Source organism: Coregonus lavaretus (genome assembly GCF_964263955.1).
Source record: "Coregonus lavaretus genome assembly, chromosome: 2".
Lineage (NCBI taxonomy): Eukaryota > Metazoa > Chordata > Actinopteri > Salmoniformes > Salmonidae > Coregonus > Coregonus lavaretus.
In genome coordinates, this window is record NC_139989.1 from 40,078,006 (window position 1) to 40,104,028 (window position 26,023).

Sequence of the window (26,023 nt, forward strand, 5' to 3'; positions counted from 1 at the left end):
CAAGGCTACATAACATTAGAATTTCAAACAACAATAATCAGCAATCACATGTCCCTGGGTGTAGAATGTTTTCCACATAGATTGCCATGCCTTTCACCCCTATTTATGTTACTAAATAAGAATGGTAGAAAGTTTAAGCAGAGTGAGCTGTACACCGGATTGAATACAGGAGGAGAAATGGAAATGAGTGAGGGCGAAATATCGGAGGGGGTAGGTGTGGTGAAGTTCTCAGAGCCCGAGGCTTGCACGGAGGGTTAGGATAAAGATGAGTCTGTGATGGTAGGTGGACCCTTGCCTTTTGACTGATCCATTTGTGGTTTCAGGGTGGATGAAAACAGAGTTGGGTGCTGTGGAATCGGTGAAGGTAACCAGAAGTGGTCTGGTGATAATTGTTTGTTTCTCTACTGGTCAGAGGGAGCAGGCGCTCCGCGTTAAACGAATAGGGACAAGAGATGTAAATTGTTTTGCTCTCAAAAAAAAAGGGCGCCATTGAAAGGAGTGATTACTGGGGTAGCAGTAAATGTGAAAGTTGACCAATTGAAGGGGGAGATTCCCAATGTTTGTGATGCTTGTCGTTTGGTGCGACGCAGACAGGGTGAAGTGAGAGGTGAAACAGAATAGTTTTTGGTTGTTCTTTTGAGTTTTGATGTTGAGTCTTTGCCTGACAAAGTGATGTTAGGATTTTTGTTAACCTGTACCAGCTTTTGTGCCGAATACATTACGTTGTTACATGTGTCAAGCTTATGGGCATGTGGCAGCAGTATGTAGGGAGGTTCCTAAGTGTGAGAAGTATGCAGAAGGGCATGAGACAAAGGAATGTGTAGCATTGGGGAAAGTAGTGGTATATGTTAATTGTAGGGGTGCCCATGGGGCTGGGGATCAGAAATGTCCGGTGCGAGAGAGGCATGTTGAGGTTTCCAGGGTTAGAGTAGTGCAGAAGTTGTCATATGCTGAGGCAGTGAAGAAAGTACAGGAAGATGGGTCAAAGGGGAGGGATCCTGAGAGGAGTAGCTTAGTGGTTAAGAGTGTTGTGCCAGTAACTGAAAGGTCGCTGGTTCTAATCCCCGAGCCGACTAGGTGAAAAATCTGTCGATGTGCCCTTGAGCAAGGCACTTAACCCTAATTGCTCCTGTAAGTCGCTCTGGATAAGAGTGTCTGCTAAATGACTAAAATGTGAATGTAAAAAATTAGTAGTGTAAGTAGTAGATCTGTACCAGTACAGAGGGATAGGCCAACAAGTGATATATGCTTCAGTAAGATTGTATTTTTAGCGTTTATAGCAATGGTTATCAACTGTACTGCAGGGATGGAGCGTAAGTCACAGAAAAGTGAAGTTGTGGTGGCAGCTGCAGATAGGTATTTGGGTGTATGAGACTTGACTTCAGAAGAGTTGGGGGGGGGGGGGGGGGGTTGAGTGGTGGTGTCCCGTCCTTTAAAGGCTGTCGGCCTGAGGTAGGACTAGATAGAGTAAAATTGTGGAGTAGGGTGGTGGATTGCTAGTGAGTGTAGGGTTAGATGGTAAGGGTATTTGTTGATTTATTTTTTATTTTTTATTTTCAAGCAAAATATAATGGCGTTATACTCCAGTCTAGTAGGTGGCGGTACTGCAAACTTTTTTGGATGTCAACTGCCGTTAAACCTTATCGAAGAATAAGTATTTACGTTATTTACGATAAGCAGTACCCTACATTAAACATGGGATCAGGGGTGTAATCATTATCCAAACAGTTGCAAAACGGAACGAGAGTTTCTATTGGACAGGTAGGTCCCTCCCCGTTTCGTTCCGTTTGCTTCCGTTTCGAAAAGAAACTGCACTGACATTCATCCTTATATCCTTATATATATATATTGTTTTTCTATAAATCTTCTAAAGTGTATGGAAATGTTTTACCAACTTCAGTTAAAACTCATTCATACATGAAGATCTAGCTGTAATTATAGAATATGAGACATACTGCATGCATGGTTTCATTGCAACTGCTGTACAGTGTGATGTCTGATGGTGGTGATAGTAAAGTGTAAGTACAGGATATTTTACAAAATTGACTGATTTTAGATTTCCTCAATCTGGTTATTGGAATGCCATTCACAGAGTTTGGTCCGCAAACTGTCTGTCCACAACTAAATCCACAACAAACGACAAGGTAGTGCGGTTGCTTATGATTGGTGAGCCAGTTGACGCATGTGTTTGTCATTTGGCTAGCTATGGTTTTAGGACAACGCCATATTGTCAATACCACTAGATAATTTTCGGCAATAATGTCAAAGTAAGTGGCCGTTTTTTGTGTGTGCTATTTTACAAATAATTGATATAAATATTTTCTAGTCATTGTTGGTAAAGATATCGCTAGCATCGTGCAGTTGCTTGGTAGCTAACGTTAGCTGGCTAAGCCAGCAGTTAGCTACGCTATTAGCACTCAATTAGCATACATAGCTAGCTAGCTATTTGGCTAGCTAGTTAGCTAGCACACTAATTAGCCAGATAGCCAGGTGAAACGACACTGCGTGGTAAATTTGACGAGCTACAGTAATGGTATCGTATTTCGTACATGTTTGTTAAATGACAGGCTCGTTCGGGCAGGGACTTTTGACAGTTAGCTTTGTTTGAGACAAGGCAATCGAGGGGGGCAACAAGTCTGCCATATCGTCTTCTAGTCGGCTAAAAGCGGTGTTGGTTGTTCTGAACGTGAAAGTGTGAGACACGGGCTGCGTCACGACACTTTCTTTAGTTATCTCCATATTTATACCGAGGTGTTATTTTGGGTTATTTAATCAACATTTGACGCGAGAGATGGCACACACGGAAGGAATGGGAGATGCCATGGCAGAGTGTTCAGGAAAACAGGGGTCGACTCTTGGCCTGAGAAGTCGACCATGCTCCAGCGAAAGAGACAGCCAGGTCCGCGTTGTCAAAGCCTCGCTTCAGGAGAGACTCGGACCCTACGAGCCGGTGGTGACCTACCTACAGTCCGTACTGGTGTGGGAAAGGCCGTTTCAGAGTGTTCTACTGTACACAGTGGTCAACGTTGTGTTCTGGTAAGTTTTTGTGAAATTATAAATGATATGGCAGTGATGACAAGCATATTTGTTGCATTTGTACAATGTATAATTCATGATTTACATACATCCTATCTAAGTACAGTAATCCTATCTACTGTACCACCAGAAGCCTTTGCACATAGAAATGGAAGATAAGACAGATGGCTCACCAGAGCTGCTATTAATAGAACAGCAAAGCATTGTGCTTCTGTAGGCTACATTAGAAACACTATCTACTCTGGGGGTTGACGTTATTATCTTTCGATGGAAATAGGCCTAGTATGTTGAATCTGCGACTACTGCAACTACTCTAGTTCAGCCTATATGTCAAATGTCTATAAGGAGTGTAAAACAGAATATGTGAAAGGAATTAGTGCTATGTGCCCGATTAAAAAGTCCATGCACTTTGTATTACATAGTCAATATCCTACATGTGCCATTGCAAACAGCCACCATGTCACCAATCAATCGATGTCAAGAAGTCAGCTTACTTAGTGTGGTGAACTAATGAAATACCCACATTTAATCAGTGTAAAATCTTTGAATTCCTTCTCCTACTGTATATTGACTTTATTGTTGTGTGTCATGAATCACTGTGGCGGTCATGCTGTAGTGACATGTAATTCATGCAGCCTTTATTCGATTAGACCACTACTTATTTCAGCCTCAGTTTTTCTCTCCCGTTTACATGTGCCCCAGTACATACACAGTGGAGTAGTAGGCTATATATGCCCAGAGTGATGCATAGTAATGCATGGAACGATACAAGTCACATGCATTTTTGGGGGAGAAGTGTACTGGAAATAAGGCGTCAGGTAGCCTAGTGGTTAAGAGCGTTGGGCCAGTAACCAAAAGGTCGCTGGTTCGAATCCCCAAGCCGACTGGGTGAAAAATCTGTCCATATGCCCTTGAGCAAGGCACTTACCCCTAATTGCTCCTGTAAGTCGCTCTGGAAAAAGAGCGTCAGCTAAATGAAAAAAACATTAATTAAATTAAAATTGTAGAAAAGTATATCACCCTAACAGTACCAGTGCTGATGTGTGGCTATAGGAATTGGACAATTATTTTGTGTGTCTTAGTTTTCACACAATCAGTGTGTGTACTTTTTACTTTAAACTGAGGTCCCTAAGAAATGGGGGTCATGTTTTTTCCTTCTGAATGTGTTATCTATCTCAATACTGCTAATAAGAAGCTGTAGCCTCCTGTAGCTCAGTTGGTAGAGCATGGCGCTTGCAACGCCAGGGTTGTGGGTTCGATTCCCACAGGGGGCCAGTATGAAAAATGTATGCACTCACTAACTGTAAGTCGCTCTGGATAAGAGCGTCTGCTAAATGACTAAAATGTAAATGTATGCCATGCATTATCAGCCAATAGTTCTCTCATATTTAATGATGTAGGCTATCACCAACATTTCACTCTGCTGTTATTGTGGCCACTAACTGTCTTTTTGCTGTGTTAAACCACATGGTAATGGAGCCACGTGTAATAGCTGTTATCTAGCTATCAATTTTTAGGCCAGTTGTTTTCATAGATTTACATAGTCCTGAATTTCAACATTGCTTTTGAAACCAATCGGTAGGCTGCTAGGATTGTTTATTTTTATTTTACCAGGCAGATCAATTAAGAACAAATACAATTTTATTTGGTACATGTTTGTAAACAACAGGTGTGGACTAACAGTGAAATGCTTACTTATGGGCCCTTTCCAACAATGCAGAGACAATTTTTTTAAATAGAAATAATAGAAAAGTAAAACACATAATAATACAATTAATAATAGATACGCAATGAGTAACGATAACTTGGCTATATACAAGGGGTACCAGTACCAAGTTGATGTGCATGGGTACGAGGTAATTTAGGTAGATACAGTATGTACATATCACTAGGAATAAAGTGACATATAGTAAACAGTAGCAGCAGCGTATGTGATGAGGTAAAAAGGGTCAGTGCAGATAGTCCAGATAGCTATTTGGTTAACTATTTAACAAACAATTTAGCAGTCTTATGGCTTGGGGGTAGAAGCTGTTCAGGGTCCTGTTGGTTCCAAACTTGGTGCATCGGTACCGCTTTCTGTGTGGTAGCAGTCTATCACTTGGGTGGCTGGAGTCTTTGACAATTTTTAGGGCCTTCCTCTGACACCGCCTGGTATAGAGATCCTGGATGGCAGGGAGATCAGCCCCAGTGATGTACTGGGCCGTACACACTACCCTCTGTAGCACCTTGCGGTCAGATGCCAAGCAGTTGCCATACCAAGCGGTGATGCAGCCAGTCAAGATGCTTTCAATGGTGCAGCTGTATAACTTTTCGAGGATCTGAGGGCCCATGCCAAATCTTTTCAGCGTCCTGAGGGGGAAGGGGCATTGTAGTGCCCTCTCCATGACTGAGTTGGTGTGTTTGGACCATGATAGATCCGTTTGGACCACTGAGGAGATCAGGTCTATCACCATCGTGTCGTTGGCAAATGTAATGATGGTTTTGGAGTCGTGTGCGGCCACACAGTCATGGGTGAACAGGGAGTACAGGAGGTGACTAAGCACGCACCCCTGAGGGGCCCCAGTGTTGAGGTTCAGCGTGGCGGATGTGTTGTTGCCTATCACCTGAGGGCGTCCCGTCAGGATGGAGGTGTTCAGTCCCAGGGTCCTTAGCTTAGTGATGAGCTTAGAGGGCACTGGTGTTGAACACAGAGCTGAGTCAATGAACAACATGCTCACATAGGTGTTCCTTTTGTCCAAGTGGGAAAGGGCAATAAATATTGCATGATCTGTTTGGGCGGTATGCGAATTGGAGTGGGTCCAGGGTGTCTGGGATGATGGTGTTGATGTGAGCCATGATCAGCCTTTCAAAACATTTCATGGCTATAGATGTGAGTGCTACGGGGCAATAGTAATAATTTAGACGGGTTACGTTGGCGTTCTTGGGCACAGGGACTATGGTGGTCTGCTTGAAACATGTAGGTATTACAAATTCTTATTTACAATGCTGGCCTGGCAATGTGAAAGAGTATGTTTGCTTCTTGGTGAGCTTGAAGTTAATGTAGTTCTAAACCTTTGTTATACCTGTCCTCATTTTAACTAATGTATAGATTGTCTGCTGTCAAAGTCTGAGAACATTTTACTCAGGAGGTGAGAAACACAGGAAACACCTGTGTTCGAAGTAGAGCTCAAAGTCACGTACACACACACACTATCACCACAATATTTGTAGTGTTGGCCTTTTCCATCACATTCAGTCAGCAACCCACCTTTGTCAGTAACCGAGGCACCACGCACAGACACCTGAGTCTGGACATAACTGCCACTTGCACGGCAGTCCACAGGGTATGTTTGTGACATCTTAAACAAAAGGAAACATCAGCTGTTGTGAAGCTGACCTTATTATTCTGTTCTAGGTTCTTTGCCCTGACCTCGCTGCGCCTGCTCTTCCTGCTGTCCTCAGGCCTGGTTGTATTCATCTGCGTTGACAGCTGGAGGAACAAGATCTGGCCTGAGATCAGAGGTGAGGAGGGTATAGTACATTATTTCTGGAACGTCTGCCTTATTCTGCACCCAATGCCTCATGCCCAACTGTGTCTTGGTCTGTCCCCGCTGAGTACCTCTGCCCTACTGTGTTAATTATAGCTGACTAGGTTCTTAGATCCTGTCCCTTATTCCCCAGTGTCATACTACCCTTGGTGTGAATACCCTATTGCTTTACATTTGAGGGTTGAGACACATCTGTAAGCGTTTCACAGCCTGGCCCTGGTCTGTACTATTCATTAGACCCTGTATAATTAATAATATCCTTTGTTATGCCTGTCCTCATTTAAACTCATGTGGTATAGAGTGTCTAAGTGTAGTGATACTGTGGGTGTTAAATGCATTTTCTGTTTCTTCCCACAGTTAAAAAACCTGATGAGTCTGAAAATGAAAGGTAGGCCTATGTCTTAAAAATACATCATTTGTATCCTATCGTCACATTCTGGTTGGGCAGTGGTCTCAGAGAGATGATGTCACTGATGTTGTTGTAATCCTATCTTGCAGCTGGGGCCTGGTGCAGCCAGGGGTGCTCAGTGTTCCAGAGCTGTGTCACCACATTGCTGAGGTCTGGGTCTCTGGGCTGGCCTTTACATCCAGCCTTGTGCAGTTCAAACGCCACAACCCTGGCAAGGTGAGGCCATGGCACTCTCCTTGTACTAGTATGAAGGGTCTCCTATATAATCCCTAAACCCTAATACAATATCTTGTCTACTCTCAGCCTACTGTGAACATACAGCTAATCATTAACTTGACCAGTTGAACTAAAATAATTGCTTGCAGTTGAACCTGCTGAAGGTGACTACCTTTGTCTGTGTTTGTTGTCTCTAGTTCTGCCTCCTGACCTGTGCCCTCTTGACCTGTCTGGCCGTGGTTGGACGGTACATTCCTGGACTGGTGCTCTCTTACTCTGCGGGTGAGTACAGTGAGAGACGACCCACCCACCACCAACCCCACCCTCCTGTTTCCCAAGCTGGCTTCCCCTGTTAAAAATGCATGGCTGGTGAAACCAGATCTGTGGTCCCTTGGCACCAGGGTTCTGTCTTTGAGGTGATTAATGCCTGGCTGGGCTGAGGCAGGGAGGGAATCAGGGGGAGGCAGGGATGGAGGGACTCAGGGAGAGAGAGAGAGGGAGGGAGATACAGGAAGGAGGTCAGGCTGAGACATGCTAATCCCCTCACCTTTAACCAATGTAGAGCGACCAATCTACCGGAGAGCCAGGAAGAGGGAGGCCCTGCCAGGGCCCTCTGACGTACCTAACAATCTTGTGGTTGCTAGAGCTCCCCCTCTTTGTTTTGTTCTCTGTTGAATGACGAGATTAGTTGGGCTCAAGCCCATGGGTGTGTGGGCTGAGGAGAGTAGCTGGGGGGTTTGGGTGAGCCAGAGCCTAATAGTACAGATTAATGCATTTTGTTTCTGCAGCCATGTTTTTTTTCTTTGTTTATGCCCAGTGATGTTTCCACTAACATCAAGCCATTCTCTCTTGTCCCAGTGCTGGCTGTTCTGCTGTGCCCCCTGGCAGCGTACCACCGAGTGTGGCAGCGTGTGTGCGTGAAGCTGGAGCCGGCCCTGCAGTGGCTGGACTTCAGCGTTCGCGGGTACATGATGTCAAAGCCCATCGAAAACCAGTGTGAGTACAGCGTGTTGCCTGTTTTTTGTTTGTCTGATAGTTGCATTGTCATAGCTACAGTTTGCAAACCTAAACCAATGTATCTCCTTCTAACTTGACTGGATCAACACAGTAGCTCAGTCATTGTAACCTGTGGTTTGTGTGTTTGCTCTGCAGTCCTCCGCAAGCCAATACGGGGTGCAGCCTCCGGTGATGCCAGTGACAGTGAGGAGGAGCTTGCTGCATTCTGCCCGACGGTAATTCACCAGATGTATTTTACAGGCAGTCCAAAAGCATAGTCAGGTTGTCATCTGACTGTCATGGTTATTGAAATGGGCCTACTTTTTGGTTATTACTCAGTTAGATGGCCATGAGTGGCGCATGTAGCTCAAGCCTGCAGCTGGTCTCAGATTTAAAATAAATAACCTGACCCCTTTAAAGATAGAAATAGCAGGCCATCCCAGTCATATCAGGTCATGGGCTCCCGAGTGGCGCAGTGATCTAAGGCACTGTATCACAATCCGGCCGTGATTGGGAGTCCCATAGGGCGGCGCACAATTGGCCCAGCGTCGTCCGTGTTTGGCCGGGGTAGGCCGTCATTGTAAATAAGAATTTGCTCTTAACTGACTTGCCTAGTTAAATAAAGGTGAAATAAAAAAATATATAAAAATAAAAACATGTAATCCTTGACTATGTATAAATTCAAACGGAAACATACTATATTATAAATTACTAACAAGGTTCAATGTCTTTGCTCTCTTTCAGTTTGACGATGCTATAGTGGCCAAAGAACTTGCGATGACAGACTCTGAGCACTCTGACGCTGAGGTCTCATACACAGACAATGGGACCTTTAATCTGTCCCGTGGCCAGACTCCTCTCACAGAGGGCTCAGAAGGTACAGTCCGCACCTCCAGGCGCACATGCTCTGGAGTCACGAGAATTAGAGGCAGATGCAATGTAGCTAATAGGGATGTGCATCTTTCCCTTTCAAGACGATTCGATATGTATCTAGATACATGGGCTCCGATACGATACAGGAACGATACGTTTTAGGCCCAGCTCATGATTTTTGATTAGAGATGCAAACATTCATTTTCCTTTCTAAATTAAAATCTGCTGCTGATGGAGATCATGAGCTGGGCCTCTCTGGGCTGGATCTATCTGAGCTGATGTGTGTGTGTGTGTAAATGGTATACTATGTAGGCACCTGATCTAAACCATAAGGGAGACTAGGCATCTACCACCCCACTATCAGATTAGGGGGGGGCAATATAGCCTATTTTTTATCCCCCAACTTTGATTCTGAAATCATAATCACCCAATAATTAACTTGTAATTTTTGCAGATTAAGTGTTTGAGCTAGTAATGTGTCAATATGTATTGTTTACAAATTGGGTATGACATAGCCAATGAACACAACTTTGGATTTCACCCCATCTCAAAATCGAATGGTTTTGACCGTATGGAAGTTTAGTGAGCTTTATTCCGGTGAAACACAATTTTCGACAGTGCATAGATAACAATAACCTAGCAAATTACATAGGCTTTATTAGTTGAGTGACAACCTAATATCGCTCAAGCCATTTGAGCATTTGAATGCTGAAGGTGCTGCGTAGATGTGCAAGATCAGGAACAGAACGCCTACCTTGCGTTGGTCAGCATGCGAAGCTGGGCACAGTGCGTGAAGCTGGGCACAGTGCGTGAAGCTGGGCACAGTGCGTGAAGCTGGGCACAGTGCGCGGTTTGACTAGGCTACTAATATTCTCTAGGGTTGTTCGGCATGCAAAATGACTTGTAGATCAATGACTGTCAACACAGTTACATGCTTAGTTCGACACTGAAGGAGAGGACACATCAGTTGTCTCAAAAGATCAGAGGTATTTTCAGAAGGTAGAAAAAGTATTTTTTGTACTTTCTACTACTTTTTCTCCCCAATTTCGTGATATCCAATTGGTAGTTACAGTCTTGTCCCATCGCTGCAACTCCCGTACGGACTCGGGAGAGGCGAAGGTCGAGAGCCATGCGTCCTCCGAAACACGACCCTGCCAAGCCACACTGCTTCTTGACACACTGCTCGCTTAACCCGAAAGCCAGCCGCACCAATGTGTCGGAGGAAACACCGTACAACTGGCAACCGTATCAGCGTGCATGCACCCGGCCCGCCACAGGAGTCGCTAGACCGCGATGGGACAAGAACATCCCTGCCGGCCAAACCCTCCCCTACCCTGGACGACGCTGGGCCAATTGTGCGTCGCCTCAGTGGTCTCCCGGTCGCGGCCAGCTGCAACACAGCACGGGATCAAACCCGGATCTGTAGTGACGCCTCAAGTGCCTTAGACCGCTGCACCACTCGGGAGGCCCAGAGAGAAAGTAATATGAGCAACGACAAAAAATGTGAATCAGCGACTCGTAACGTTTGAATACATTTTTCTGACCGATGCATGCTACATTTGGATCGGTTTTGGGTCCACGGACCGATGCAGTTGTATGTTAAACATTTGAATCAGGGACCGATGCGTATCTGTGAATCGTTACATCCCCAGTAGCTAACATTAGAGCCTACATGATAGGATGACATGTCATAAGGCACTGTACTGTTTTCTGTATTGTGGCATGACTGCCTACTCTGGTAAGACATGTTGTGCAGGGTGATGGTCTGTGTTTTTAAATTACAAATGACATTCCAACATCTTGAACCCCTTCCTCTCTGTTCATCCTCAGATTTTGATAGACACAGTGACAATGAGGAGTCGTTTGCCCAAGACCTCAATGACTTCCCGTCCATCAACCCAGACGCCACCCTGATGGACGACGACGATGACTCGTGCATCGGGCTGCCCAGCCTGGGACCTCGTTCTGGGCGGACTGGCCCCCGATCCACAGCCGAGCTGCTGGATGTGGAATCCCACCTGGACTCTGACCAGGACGACCTGGACGAGGAGCTCTCCTTTGGCGGCCTCCCCCCCGCTTCCGACTTCCTCGGAGGTGACCTGGCTGGAATCATCGCCAGCAACATGATTCAGGCGGCACTGGCTGGGGCCATGCAGCCCCGTCCCCCTGCCACCCGCAGGGAGAGGCCCATCCGAGCAGGGGCCAACAGGGGCTACCGCAAGCAGTCTAGCTCGGAGCTGGACACAGACTTGGACGGAGAGGACTTTGAGATGCTGGATCAGTCGGAGCTGAACCAGATGGATTCCTTTGGGGGTGCAGGAGGACAGGGAGGAGGGCAGGGTGGGGGACAGGGGTCCAGCTTCCTCTCCAACCTGCTGGGGAAACCACAGTGAGGCACCTCTACCTGTGTATAACAATCAAACTAAGTCTTTGTGTGTGATTGGAATGTTCATGGATTGTTTTGAGTGCGTGTGTGAGTCATTTAATTGTAGGATCCAGCAGCCAGGCTCCCGATTGACCTCAGTTGATACCACTGTGAAGTACTTCTGATTTCTTTATTTTTCTATCTCACTTTTCAATTTCTTCCTCTAGTCTGTAGCTTGTATGTGTAAGCCACCATCATCCAGAAAGTCTTATTTTGTAGGCTGAGCAATAGGAAACGCAATGTAAAAAACGTAACCTTCCTGAAACAGCATTACAGAACCACTTCCCTGTCCTGTCATCCAGTATGCCCAAGTTAGTAATACGTTATTTAAAAGTCAACCACTAGGTAGTATACACACTTTCCAAAAGGCTAGACACACAGGGCTGTTTAATATGGGACCAAGTATGACATTCCTATTGATTAGTGAAGTTTTACAACTGCAATGACCTTGTTTTAGAATAGTTTTAGCAATATCTGACTGGGACTATCGTTAACTAAAAGCCACTGCTTTCATTTTAAGACACTCATTCTCTATTAGAAACTAAGTCAATAATGGTGATATTTTTAGGGATCATTCTTGATTGAGACATGAATTTGTTTTGAGTCTGAAATCATTGTTTTAAAGAAAGGGGATAGGCATTTTAGTTAAATGTGTTTTACTGTCTCTTCCCCCACCCGAATGTTTCTTCCCACACTATTTGTCCTGTTTTGTTTGCTGTACTTATGGTAGATCTGTGAATGTAGGGTTGCCTCCTGTGTTCTGCATGTGTCTTGAATGAGCCGTCATGGGCTGTTTAGATCTTTTTGTCTTTGTCATCACAGTAAGTTATTTTATCAAGATAACCTGCTCCTTGTATCCCTTCTCCCGTGGCATTCCCAATCCCTATCACCACCTTCACTCATTTTTGCTGATCCTTCTCAGAGGAGAATCTGTAGAATAGACATGCATATATAAGTAGAACAGAAGTACAGAATATAAACCTTTAGTTGAACCTCATGCATGTACCACATTTGTAAACGTCTTAAGAAAATCATCAGGAAAACATGTTTACATTGATGGGTGAACAAAATGCTGATATACAAAACTCAACCTGATTAGCCTTTTTAAAAGTGAAAATGTAAAGGGAAATATGCTTGTCTTTTAAAAACTAGGGTGCAGGTCAGCATGATTACCCTGTGATGGGAAAACAAGCTCCTACTGCTTTTGTCTTTTCATTGAAACAATCGAATAAATAGGAGTGATCATTCTTGGTCATTGAAACTCAAATGACCCGCAGTTGGGTTTTGCTGAAGTAGCTGGATCAAACAATCAGAAAGAGACAATGCTTGTTTATATATAAGACAAATTGCCCAATAATGCTATTTGTGTTGTATAGAATATCATGACTGTGGGAGATTTAATACAATATAACTTCTGGATCCCCCTGTTCATGGAGATGGCCCAGAAAACAACTGAATCTGTCTGATCTGAAAAGGTTTGGGATTTTAATTAAAAAGAGTGAATTTATATAACTTGTTTTGGACCACTTTAGTTTAAGCAGGGGTTGTTGCAGTGTCTCTCCATGAAGACGGCCAGGCAATTCTTCATTCTTAGTATTATGTTAAGTACATTTGTTCAGTACAGTGTATTTTTCCTCTCTGACATTGGTTTTGATATGTTTTGATGTGGAAATCTTATTAAATATGAAGTCTGGATTAAATGTTTATTTTATTTATAAACAATGCAATATTCCACAGATCCAAAAACACAATTTTGACATCCTTTTGGTCCACCAGCCAATGTTGTTGGCGCTTATTTCATGTAACGGTCGAGAGTCCATACTCGAGCTTTCCCAGGGCTGTCATGCACAACGGTGGAGCGTGATGAAAACAGCCTTTTGTTTTGATATGACGTATGTAAAGCCTGGACACCCACAATACGTCACGGCGCGCGAAACTCAAGCTAGGTAAATAATTATTGCACCGCTAGCTAGCATAAGCATGTTTAAATTAAAATGTATATTTGATTACTCATTCCTATTCCGGTAGGCTGTGGTTAAAGCCATGGAACAGTTGGCACAGGAAGGGAAGGTCAAAGATAAAACCTATGGGAAGCAAAATATATACTTTGCTGATCAGGTGAGCCAGGCTAGGTATCCGAGCAGCACGTCAGTGCGTACTGTATATGTTGATGGTAATATGTAGCCACTGCTGTTCTGAATCTCTTCTGTTTTGATGATTAGTTGTTTTTTGGGGCTATTTTCACAAGTATGTAGTGAATTAGTAAAACACTCCAAACTGTTAACACTTGTAAGCAACCAGTCTTGCATTCAAAACCCTTCATTGTGCATTCATTTTGTTTGGAGACATCTTTCACCACACAACCAGTGATCCAAAACACAGGTTTACTGTGAAATATGAGTACATTGGTTTAATCACCAAAACACAACATAATGATATTTTCTCAATTTAGTTATTTTAACATACTCCAATAGCAAAAAAAGCAGAAAATGTAAGATATACGTTTCAAAATTGCCCTTTGAATGTAGTATGCTACAGTACTGTAAATTACAGCACATTACACTGTTTTCACATTAGGCAATAAACTTGCACTACCCATCAAATTTGTATTAACATCAAATATTTATAATTTTCTATCCAGGCCTGGATTGAAATCATTGCATGCCTCATCCATGGCCTGAAGGAGGGTGGTACGCTCATGGGGATGGCAATCATACATATTCCACCTGTATTGTAATAAAGTATTTGTTTATTTTACAGTATTGTACTTGTGTATTGTAGTGGTCCTGTATGTGCTCAGTTCATAAGAGCAGGCACTAGCAACACCAGAGTTGTGGGTTCGATTCCCACTGGGGACACATACCAAAAATGTGGACTCACTTTGGATAAGTGTCTTGCTATGTAAATGGAATACATTATGGGTATTACAGTTCTGTATTGGCCAATAAAACTGTTGTAAAGCAGTGTGAAGTTTGGTGAAAAGGGGACTGATTTTGTGTTATAGTCAATTGAAAATGTGTTGTTTTGAAACGGACTTTCTGATTATATGTTTTGTACTAATAGTTGTGAAAATGTATCACATAGTTGTGAAAGTTGCAACAAAGCAATAAAAAAAACTGTAAAAGTAACTCCCAGTAATGTCCTTGACTGCCTCAAGGCCCAGTTTGCAGAGTTGAGTGAGGCAGATCTGAAGGCCATGGACAGTCGCATCTCTGACCTCAGCACACAGGTGGAGGCTGTCTCTCAGGGCTGCAGACAGCTGGACGCAGGTAGGGCTCCCCTCTTTGGCCCTATCACCACCCTGCCCACACACACACACTGGACTCTCTGACATACTCTTATCTCTGATTGCAGAGCTGAAGGAGCTCAACAGCTCCCTGACCACAGAGGAAATGATGTCAGAGATCCTGGAGCTGAAAGCAGAGTGTTCTGGGTACAGGGAGCACCTGGAGAAGATCAAGTCAGCAACCAATCATGTCACACCAGAGCAGAAGGAGAAGGTATGGGTCACAATCAGACCTGGGTTCAAATACAAAACACTTTCCCCAGATACTGTGCTCATGCATCTTTCCTTCAGGTTTACAAGGAGAGACATCTCTACGTGAAAGAAGAGGAAGAGACTGGTGAATTTATTTATTTTAGTGCTCTATTCCAGCTGTATTGCTGAAGTGTTAAAGATTGCGTGATAGAAATGTTAAGGTAATTTCCGATCAAGTAGACATGCATCGTTTACCGTGAATGCAGTCTCCGCTGACATTGCCTTAAAATGTCAATCACGCTGTACTTCCGCAATTTGGATTGAATAGACCCCTTACTTAATGGTATTAGTGTCAAAGCAGGATAAACCAGAACAAATAGTCTGATTTTGTCTCTGCTCCTCTCAGGCATCTGACATGATGGGTTCCATTTTGGAGGGATACCCCAAGACCAAGAAGCAATTTCTGGTAAGATGCTCTGCAAAACATAGATCTATAGTGACTGTTCTACACATTAATTATATTGTTTGTATTTGGGAAATGAGATATTGTTCATCACCATGACAGAGGCAGACAAATGCCTATCATGTTTACTCTATTTGTCAACCTGAGATGTCAGCATCTTTTGTGTTCTCTGTTTAGGAAGAAGTTGGTGTGGAGACTGATGAGGACTGTAAAGTGACTATGCCAAGTACCTGACAGAATGTTGGAGGATCTCTTACTTTGACTTGAATGTCAATTCAGAGGGAGTTGTGTTATGCCATCAACTCATTCCAGGAATAACTCATTACTATTTTTTATTTATGTTTTGATGTTGATTTGATTAATCGTAATGTTTTGCAATAATACCTTGTACAGATGTATCCTTGCAATTAAAAATCATATTCATACGAAATACTTTCAAACTTGTCCAAATCAGCAAAAGAACATAACAGTAGACCTGATTTATTTATACCAGCACAGAGACTTGTCGTATAAAATAATCCCTTTTTAAAGTCAGGTGATTACAGATTAAACATTCACATCTGTTAAGTTTACCAGAAGGTCCTGATACATTTGGTACAAGTACTCCTGAGCACATTGTAAAAATAAATTATCATTCACATTAATTTTTACATTCTTGACTGTTTAAGGCCAGGATTCAATCAGATCTATGGTAACCTGCGTCAGCCAACAAACACATTGCTTTTGTTTAGGTGGTGTCAAGAGCTGTCAAATCGGCTGCTCTTGTGGTCATTATAAAACCACACCCGTCCATATATCCCACCCACCTTGGAAGTTCAGAACAAGAAAGTGTAGCCTATATTGAAATGACACTCGATCATTAAATGAAATCGGGATTTGTACAAGCCTAATCGAGGTGTAGGTATCACACATTTCAGTGTTATAATTTGTAACATGGCTGCACGGGATTTCTACTAATGTTACTCGGTGCTTCCAATGGCAATGGCAGTTATAGTTAAAGCCAGGAGCTTCTTGTGGATTTGACAGCTCTAACGGAGTTACACCTCCAACACCACCTAAAAAGCAATGATAAGCTATGCATTTACCGCTAATCTGATTGAATCCTGGCCAGAGTTTTTGATTCAGAGATACTGTTTAAAAACCATGTTTAATACAGAACTATTCATTAAATCACTATTCTACCGGGTCTTTTTGCCAATAAAGATTATGAAAAGGCGATAAGCTGCAGTAACAGATTTACAAATATGCTTGATTCTGTCACAACAGCAAACATTTAACAATTCTCAAATACCATCACAACTTGTTTGAATTCTACATTTTATCTCATGTTGCAGACAGTCTTGGATTTGATTCGAACTGGTTCACAACTTTATGCTGGTTTGAACACTGGAACAGATTATTATTTTTTAGTTCAAAATGGAAAAATTAACAATTTGTGGTGAATGTAAACATTACGGAACGTTTACAAGCAATAGTGGCCATTTGCCTCGTTGAACACAACTCTATTCTGCAATGAGGAGAACCCCTGACGACTAAAACCACAGACAGAATGCTGGGCTGGATTTGACCTGACTAGACAGGAAACACCCAACCCTGTTGCAGACCCTGGTGGTGAGTTGAGTAAGAGTTAACGATTTAAATACTGCAGACCAGGAGGGAACAAGATAGGGTCTGGTAGAGACCTCACATATCAACCTGAGAACCCAGGGTAGGCCTCAGCTCCATCCCTGAGGGGAGATTCCTGTCCAGAGTTTACACCTGGCCACCATTAATACAGCTGGCTGTTGAGCTGCCGGAGAACTCCCACCACAAACTCACGCAATGTCTGGGAAGGAAAAGGGGACAAACATGGATTACCTTACACAGCTGTCAACTCAACATAGTCATCCATCCTCAGAGCAAGACAGGGTGGCTGCCATGTCAATTATAGCATGCAATGGTGATAGTTTTGACCTGTTGGGTCAGACTGAAGTCCAAAATACCATCCTTGAGCAGAAAATACACCAAAATGCCATGACTATCACATAAAGACAATTACCTTAAATAAAACCATACATGATTTGGTGTGCCATCCATCCACCAGCAGCAAGAATCCCCCAGCAGTACAGTACATTGAGTGTCCTACCTGAGGCTTGCAGTGCTCCTCGATCCAGCTGAAGACGCAAGCGGACAGCTCCTGGAAGCTGGCCACAGACACTGAGCTGCTGAAGGACTGGAACAGGGAGTCCATGATGCTCTGAAACACGCTGAACTTGACCTGGTCCGACACCTGCTCCTCCCCCTGCTGAGGGTTGTTCTGGTGGGCATTCACTATATGCTCATAGTTCCTACAACACACAGGTTAAACACATTATAAACCGGGTAGTTTGGGTTCTGGATGCTAATTGGCTGAAATAGGCTGAAACAGCATTCCAGCCACGTGTATATCAGACAATATACCATGGGTATGATGCAAAACATATTTTTTGTTGTTATATTCATGTTGTTAACTGGTTTATAATAGCAATAAAGGCACCTCGGTGGTTTATACAGTGCCTTCAGAAAGTATTGACACCCCTAGACTTCTTCCATTTTGTTGTGTTACAGCCTGAATTTAAAATAGATTAAATTGAGATTTTGTGTCACTGGCATACACATAATATCAAAAGTGGAATAAATGTAGAGATTCTTTACTTAATTTTTTTTTTTTTATACAAACTAATAAAAAAATGAAAAGCTGAAATGTTTTGAGTTAATAAGTATTCAAGCCAGGGGTGTGAATACTTACATAATTTAGACATTTCTGTATTTCATTTTCAATAAATTTGCTAAACTTTCTACAAAAATGTTTTCACTTTCACAATTATAGGGTATTGTGTGTAGATGGGTGAGAAAAAAAAATTATTTAATCCATTTTGAATTCAGACTCTGTACCACACCTTCTTGGGCCTTATTGCTTAAGTAACATGTTCAACTACATCTGACCATTTCTAACCAGGTTTCCATCCAACCTTTTCATGCGCGTAAAGTACATGTCGGATATAAAAAAAGTGTCATGACAGGCCTGATTGAAACACAACATTTGTCGGTAAACGAACCAAATGCAGACAAAACAAAGCACGCTAGACAAGGTGGGATCTTTTTGAGTCTAAAATTAATTTTGCGAGAACTGTCGGTGGAAAAGCTTTTAATGTGCAAATATTAAATATAATAACCATCATATTGAAGTAAACTTGGAGTCACGCGATGACATGTGTGGTCCTCCCACTACAATGCATTGGGAAAGCATGCAGTTTATTAGGCTACAGATTAAATAAATAAATGATGGTGAACTTCACAGGGTGGTGAAAGTGCAAATTGATGAGCTTGATGCTCCTTTCCAATAAATATCGAGCTGCCGTTTGACAAAGCTGCCATGTAGGGCCTCCCGAGTGGCGCCGCTGTCTAAGGCAGTGCTAGAGGCGTCACTACAGACCCGGGTTCGATCCCGGGCGGTATCGCAACCGGGAGTCCCATAGGGCAGCGCACAATTTGCCCAGCGTCGTCCGGGCTAGGGGATGATTTTTTATATAGAAAAAAAACAACAACAAAAAAGCTGCCATGTTGGCTATACCCGCACTGTATCTGCCAGCTGTTGGCTAGAGCGCACGTGCCAATACCAGAGTGGGAACTCGCTGTATAACAAAATAAATGTGAGAAACCCCATCAGTAGAGTGACGTAAACCCATTTAACTTGTATGGGAATTTTACTACAAAAGGTATATTTATGTGCACTACGTCATCACGCACAGCCTTTTATCTGCAACAAGTCAATTTGATGGAAACACATCTCTGGTGGGAAAATGCGCATATTGTTTTTAATGCGATTTTAGCATATTCGCATGAAATGGATGGATGGAAACCTAGCTACTGACAATAGTGTTAATATCATATTTACACAACTATGATAGCATCGTAATGGGAGCACATGTTCAGGGCTCTACAGTAGTGGTCAAAAGTTTTGAGAATGACAAGTATTGGTCTTCACAAAGTTCGCTGCTTCAGTGTTATGAGATATTTTTGTCAGATGTTACTATGGTATACTGAAGTAAAATTACAAGCATTCCATAAGTGTCAAAGGCTTTTATTGACAATTACATTAAGTTTATGCAAAGAGTCAATATTTGCAGTGTTGACCCTTCTTTTTCAAAACCTCTGCAATCCGCCCTGGCATGCTGTCAATTAACTTCTGGGCCACATCCTGACTGATGGCAGCCCATTCTTGCATAATCAATGCTTGGAGTTTGTCAGAATTTGTGGGTGTTTGTTTGTCCACCCGCCTCTTGAGGATCGACCACAAGTTCTCAATGGGATTAAGGTCAGGGGACTTTCCTGGCCATGGACCCAAAATGTAGATGTTTTGTTCCCCGAGCCACTTAGTTATCACTTTTGCCTTATGGCAAGGTGCTCCATCATGCTGGAAAAGGCATTGGTCGTCACCAAACTGTTCTTGGATGGTTGGGAGAAGTTGCTCTCGGAGGATGTGTTGGTACCATTATTTATTAATGGCTGTGTTCTTAGGCAAAAATGTGAGTGAGCCCTCTCCATTGGCTGAGAAGCAACCCCACACATGAATGGTCTCAGGATGCTTTACTGTTGGCATGACACAGGACTGATTGTAGCATTCACCTTGTCTTCTCCGGACAAGGTGTTTTCCGGATTCCCCAAACAATCGGAAAGGGGATTCATCAGAGAAAATGACTTTACCCCAGTCCTCAGCAGTCCAATCCCTTTACCTTTTGCAGAATATCAATCTGTCCCTGATGTTTTTCCTGGAGAGAAGTGGCTTCTTTGCTGCCCTTCTTGACACCAGGCCATCCTCCAAAAGTCTTCGCCTTACTGTGTGTGCAGATGCACTCACACCTGCCTGCTGCCATTCCTGAGCAAGCTCTGCACTGGTGGTGCCCCGATCCCGCAGCGGAATAAACTTTAGGAGACGGTCCTTGCGCTTGCTGGACTTTCTTGGGCGCCCTGACGCCTTCTTCACAACAATTGAACCTCTCTCCTTTAAGTTCTTGATGATCCGATAAATGGTTGATTTAGGTGCAATCTTACTAGCAGCAATATCCTTGCCTGTGAAGCCCTTTTTGTGCAAAGCAATGATGATGGCACGCGTTTCCTTGCAGGTAACCATGGTTAACAGAGGAAGAACAATGATTTCAAGCACCACCCTCCCTTTAAAGCTTCCAGTCTGTTATTCTAACTCAATCAGCATGACAGAGAGATCTCCAGCCTTGTCCTCGTCAACACTCACCTGTGTTAACGAGAGAATCACTGACATGATAGCAGCTGGTCCTTTTGTGACAGGGCTGAAATGCAGTGGAAATGTTTTTGGGGGATTAAGTTCATTTTCATGGCAAAGAGGGACTTTGCAATTAATCTGATAATTCTTCATGACATTCTGGAGTATATGCAAATTGCCATCATCAAAACTGAGGCAGCAGACTGTGAAAATTAGTAGTTGTGTCATTCTCAAAACTTACTCGCATACGCGCCTAAATATTTTGCTGTGTGACCTGGAATTCTAATTTAGGAGCACCAGTGCGCCTAGAGAAAAGTAGGATTCTAGCTTTAATACCTCATTTTTCATTGTGCTCCTAAATTTATTTGTGTGTGCCTACATTTCCCAACTTAGGCGCACACGTGCTCCTTGTAAAAAAGTTCAGCGTAGAGCCCTGATGCTATCAAAGAATAGCATAAATTACTGCACATTTCAAAACTGATATAAAATGAGGCTTCCGTGCCTCTTCAGGCTTAGATGGCAGCTCAATCCATTCAGATGTCCCCGTATGAGTGGCCTCCCTCCACAGTATACGCTGAGGGTCAACCAACCCTGTTGACTGCTTTCCTGGACTTATCTCTGGTGGAGCAGAGTGTGGGCTGAGGCATTTCCCTCTCTCTGATAAGGCCAGTCTGCCAGGGCTGACCTGATACAGCCTATGCAATCCTTTGCATGAGTTATTAGGTCAATTAAATATATCCTTGAAGGCTCTCTTAACCTTAATTATACATATTTAATCTAACATAGCTAATATCATCTTTAATGGTTTCACACTGCAGCTCTCCCTGTCTGCTTTTACATTTTACTGTATCACACTGTAGTAACAGATATTTTGCCTGTGACTTACGTTTTCATGATCTTCAGTGCCATCACTTCCTTCCTCAACATAGACATTTCCTCCTCCTGCTTCTTCTTCTCCTTGTGCAGAAACTGGATGTAGTCGATGGCTGCAGCAGGAAACACAGAAACAACCAGTCAGGGATTTCTGGATCAGGCAAGCATTTCTATCAGGGAGGAAAATTCCACCATAGGGTGGGACCCTTTCTAAATATTTATAGTATGTTGACATTATAAAGGCTGGTCGGAATGTCAATTTGCACAATCCTAAAATGTACATTTCCCACATTTCTGGTTGAGCAGTACAGTTAAGCAATAAGACACAAGGAGGTGTGGTAGATGGCCAATATACCACGGCTAAGGGCTGTTCTTATGCACGACGCAACACAGTGCCTGGATACAGCCCTTAGCCGTGGTATATTGGCCTTATACCAAAACCCCTGAGGTACCTTATTGCTATTATAAACTGGTTACCAATGTAATTAGAGCAGTAAAAATACATATTTTGTCATACCCGTGGTATACGGTCTGATAGACCACGGCTGTCAGCCAATCAGAATTCAGGGCTTGAACCACCCAGTTTATAATGGTCTATATAGAATATTGTACTTTTCTGCAGCACTGTGGCCTTGCTGATCTTCTGTGTCCCCACAGCAAACTCAGACTGCTGCTGGCAGGTGGGCACTATGGACTGTAGATCATCATATCCTTTCTGTGGAGTCAAACACACAAGACAAACAGATTTTAGAATTGACAGAAGTATTACATTTGGCCACCTAAGAAACATCTAATTTATTGGAAGAGATCAGAGCCACCAACTCCTTCTGTCCAAAGACCCCCCACCCTCATTTCCCAATCCTTTTTATTTTTCTCCCTTGTCCCTTTTTCAACTACCCTCCTTCCCATGATCTATGCTTCTGTTATTCCACTCCCTATCGGAAGCCAACCTTGATAGCATCCCGTCGTTTCTGCTCGGCCTGTGTGTGTGCCTGTCTCCGCCGGTCTTTGTAGGACTCCTTGTATGTGGTCTCATGCCTGTAGTCACTGTCTTCATCATCTACAGTGAGGAGAGGAAGAGCAGGTGTTTCAGTCTACCTCCCTAGGGCTCAAGGCTGACATCAAGCTAGAATAAAGCACTGGACCATGAGAGAGCAGGACAATGCCCAACCAAACTAGGTCACTTGGAAATGCAATTGAAAAAAAGTGTAGCTCAGTTGGTAGAGCATGGCACTTGCAACGCCAGGGTTGTGGGTTCGATTCCCACGGGGGGCCAGCATGAAAAAAAATTATGCACTCACTAACTGTAAGTCGCTCTGGATAAGAGCGTCTGCTAAATGACTAAAATGTCAAATGTAAAAAAATTATAAGAAAGAATATAGTGGAAGTGAGAGTGGGGTAGGGAGTAACAGAATGAATTAAAGGGGCACTGCATGAATTATGTTTTTTTTTAATCAGGACAAAATAAATATGCAGCATTGTCTCACCTACACAAGCCGTTTAGTCATACAGTACACACATCAACATCGCCGATAGAAATATTTCCTGACATATGTTGTCTAAACATAAATGACTAACAACACAGTACCTGTATTTGGTACTGATGAGGCACTTGTGGACCCGATGCTGTTAGCCCTGGAGACCACAGTACTCTTCCTTGCATTCTCAGCAAAAAAACCTTAAAGGAGAACATGAAGAAGAGTTCAGACATCATTAAATGACAAATCAACAGTTACCCACAGGACTGGTAGCCTACTAGCTATAGACTGTACATTTGGGTAAAACAACAGTTAGGCCTAACGATACTACTCACTGTGGTCAAATCCATTGTCACTGAAAGCCCCATCGTTCTGTTCAGCCATGGCAGGTGTTGACAGGAGAGAGAATAAAACAGTGGATAAGGAGGTGAGAACAACAGGCTCTTTCTCGTCTCTCACTCAATGGGCAGATTCGATTATACTGAGCCACAGGGCACCGGTCTATGGTGACTTGAATGGGCAAAAGCAGTGAGGGAGGAGCTCCCTTCTCGAATCGAAACAGTAATCTGTGCTGCTTAGTAATGTCAACAACAATTCAATTCAACAAGGCAGCATGGTGCATCATCCAGAAACATACAACATCTCTTTTCCATAAAATAGCCTATATGTTTGAATTTTCAAACTAGTTTTCATTGGGAAGGCAGATAAAGGGTTTTTATCAAAAGCAATCACTTTTGCATGTGGAAACAGAATCCTACTCTACTTTTCAGGCGACTTCTTGCCACGTTCACATGCCAGTCTGAATTAGGAAACTCAAAAATGTCAGACTTGCTAACCGGTTGTAGTTATAAACGTTCCGCGTTCAACCAGTTAGCAATTCAGACATTTTCGAGTTTCCTAGTTCCGACTAGCACGTAAACGCAGCTGAAGTCGGCTGAAAAGTAGAGTAGGATTCAGGACTCCGCCGTGGACTTTGCACAGGGCACCGGTTCCAAAGCGAATTCAATCAACTTTCATTTTAATCTAATCCCCTCAGACAAACACAGCAATATGCATCAACAAAATCCACTGACAGTAGTCCTGTGGTGTAATCATTTGTCCAAACAGTTACGTTCTGCAACTAAAACAAGAGTTTATATTGGTCAAATACAGGTAGGTTCCTCCCCGTTTCGTTTGCTTCCGTTTAAGAAACATTTTGCAACAGAATCGGCAGATTGAATACACCACTGATTTGATTCAAGTAGGCAGAATTGTCAGAGAAGTCCTCTTTTTTGTTTAAATCTTGGACACAAGTGCAACCTGAGTTCCCACCAGCTAATAACCTGAACCTTTTGTGGCTAACTTGCTTGTAGCTAATCATTAAATGACCTGGTTACTAGGTGGCAGTGGTGGGAAAAGTACCCAATTGTCATACTTGAGTAAAAGTAAAGATATCTTAATAGAAAATGACTCAAGTAAAAGTCACCCAGTAAAATACTACTTGAGTAAAAGTCTACAAGTATTTGGTTTTAAATATACTTAAGTATCAAAAGAACATTTAATTGCTAAAATATACTTAAGTATATAGTAAAAAGTAAAAGTACAAATAATTTCAAATTCCTTATATTAAGCAAACCAGACGGCAACATTTTCTTTACTGATAGCCAGGGGCAAACTCCAACATTCAGACATCTTTACAAATGAAGCATGTGTGTTTAGTGAGTCCGCCAGATCAGAGGCAGTAGGGATGACCAGGGATGTTCTAGTGTGTGAATTTGACAATTTTTTCTGTTCTGCTAAGCATAAAAATATAAGGAGTACTTTTGGGTGTCAGGGAAAATGTATGGAGTAAAAAGTGCATTATTTTCTTTAGTAAATGTAGGCCCTACTGTAGCTCAGTTGGTAGAGCATGGCGCTTGCAACGCCAGGGTTGTGGGTTCGTTTCCCACAGGGGGCCAGTATGAAAAATGTATGCACTCACTAACTGTAAGTCGCTCTGGATAAGAGCGTCTGCTAAATGACTAAAATGTATAAGTAAAAGTAGTCAAAAATATAAATAGTAAAGTACAGATACCCAAAATAACTACTTAAGTAGTACTTTAAAGTATTTTTACTTAAGTACTTCACACTACTGCTAGGTGGCCGCTAGTTATGAGTAGCCCCGACGTTCCTATGCGGTCAGTGCATACAAGGCTGAAGTATGGCAAGTATTTTTGGCAAACCCATGTAAACACGTGCACGACCTCCGCAAACATGCGTTGCGTACATGTACATCGTGACGTATGCGCATGCTTCATCATGTGATAGAAATCTCAACACACTTCCAGCGTTTTGTAAAGTTGATTTATTAATACCTACCTGTGGATATATAATGACTGTACCATTTCCAAAATTAAACACTGGGTTCTCCCAGACGGTGAATTTGCAAATCACCCGTCTGGTCCACTAGGACTAGGCTACAAGTTGGCCAGCTAGCCAGCAGTTGACCATCACAGAACCGTAAAGAAAGGGGAATAAGCTTGAAAAGATTCATAAACAAAAGCGCTAGTACCTAGATAGCTATCCGTTAGCTAGCTAACACAAGCCAATTGTAGCAAGTTAACTCCAAATTACAAACACAGTATTCTTGCTACGAATATACGGCAGTGTCATACAACGCTTACTTGTCCTCACGTCTCATATATTTGTCTAAACTAGCTAGCTTACTTTGATCCAGTGATCCTCCGGCGATGTTGTAGGATCCGTCATCTTGGAATCAACAGCTGTTCGAGAGCGTCATGGGGTGGAAAAACAATTTGCAGAAAGGGAACTACGCCCTCTGCTGGTTCACACAGTATGACAGCTGGCCTCAAATAAGTGCAAGAAAGTGAGCATGTTTGGCCGTAGGGATCTATTGCTGCATTCAAAACCACTGGGAACTTGGTCAAATCATGACGTCAGTGATCTTCAGGTCGGAAAGTCGGAGGTCTAGAAAGAGGCCCGAGTTCCCAAGTTGGAATTTCGAGTTGGA

At 42.9% G+C, this 26,023-nt stretch overlaps 2 protein-coding genes and 1 pseudogene across 3 annotated transcripts; 2 read left to right on the top strand and 1 right to left on the bottom strand.

Moving 5' to 3' along the window:
- Nucleotides 1-1,786: 1,786 nt before the first annotated feature.
- LOC311138232 (reticulophagy regulator 3-like) lies at nt 1,787-13,182 on the top strand. Its single transcript, XM_084172906.1, has 9 exons — nt 1,787-3,036; nt 6,431-6,537; nt 6,921-6,951; nt 7,062-7,188; nt 7,386-7,470; nt 8,047-8,184; nt 8,341-8,420; nt 8,929-9,061; nt 10,888-13,182. Exons 1-9 carry the CDS (start codon nt 2,792-2,794, stop codon nt 11,448-11,450), a joined length of 1,509 nt encoding a protein of 502 aa, XP_084029032.1. The 5' UTR covers nt 1,787-2,791; the 3' UTR covers nt 11,451-13,182.
- A 1,255-nt stretch (nt 13,183-14,437) lies between these two features.
- LOC311138252 (homologous-pairing protein 2 homolog) lies at nt 14,438-15,798 on the top strand (annotated as a pseudogene). Its single transcript, XR_014615221.1, has 5 exons — nt 14,438-14,751; nt 14,837-14,982; nt 15,060-15,105; nt 15,367-15,426; nt 15,601-15,798. The product of XR_014615221.1 is annotated as a homologous-pairing protein 2 homolog (transcript).
- Nucleotides 15,799-15,887: 89 nt separating this feature from the next.
- LOC311138241 (max-like protein X) lies at nt 15,888-25,820 on the bottom strand. Its single transcript, XM_084172917.1, has 8 exons — nt 25,720-25,820; nt 23,370-23,406; nt 23,145-23,234; nt 22,507-22,616; nt 22,169-22,271; nt 21,570-21,669; nt 17,549-17,750; nt 15,888-17,248 (listed from the first exon to the last, which is right to left on the bottom strand). Exons 1-8 carry the CDS (start codon nt 25,759-25,761, stop codon nt 17,192-17,194), a joined length of 741 nt encoding a protein of 246 aa, XP_084029043.1. The 5' UTR covers nt 25,762-25,820; the 3' UTR covers nt 15,888-17,191.
- Nucleotides 25,821-26,023: the final 203 nt, after the last annotated feature.

What these genes read in the sequence shown, in the direction of transcription:
- LOC311138232 (XM_084172906.1), top strand. Translation starts at nt 2,792, where the DNA reads ATGGCACACACGGAAGGAATGGGAGATGCCATGGCAGAGTGTTCAGGA. An exon ending in AACGCCACAACCCTGGCAAG is followed by an intron (nt 7,189 to 7,385) that starts GTGAGGCCATGG and finishes TGTTGTCTCTAG; the next exon opens with TTCTGCCTCCTGACCTGTGC. An exon ending in GGTGCTCTCTTACTCTGCGG is followed by an intron (nt 7,471 to 8,046) that starts GTGAGTACAGTG and finishes CTCTTGTCCCAG; the next exon opens with TGCTGGCTGTTCTGCTGTGC.
- LOC311138241 (XM_084172917.1), bottom strand. Translation starts at nt 25,761, where the DNA reads ATGACGGATCCTACAACATCGCCGGAGGATCACTGGATCAAA. An exon ending in GCACTGAAGATCATGAAAAC is followed by an intron (nt 17,751 to 21,569) that starts GTAAGTCACAGG and finishes TGTGTGTTGTAG; the next exon opens with GAACTATGAGCATATAGTGA. An exon ending in AGGAGCACTGCAAGCCTCAG is followed by an intron (nt 17,249 to 17,548) that starts GTAGGACACTCA and finishes TTTCCTTCCCAG; the next exon opens with ACATTGCGTGAGTTTGTGGT.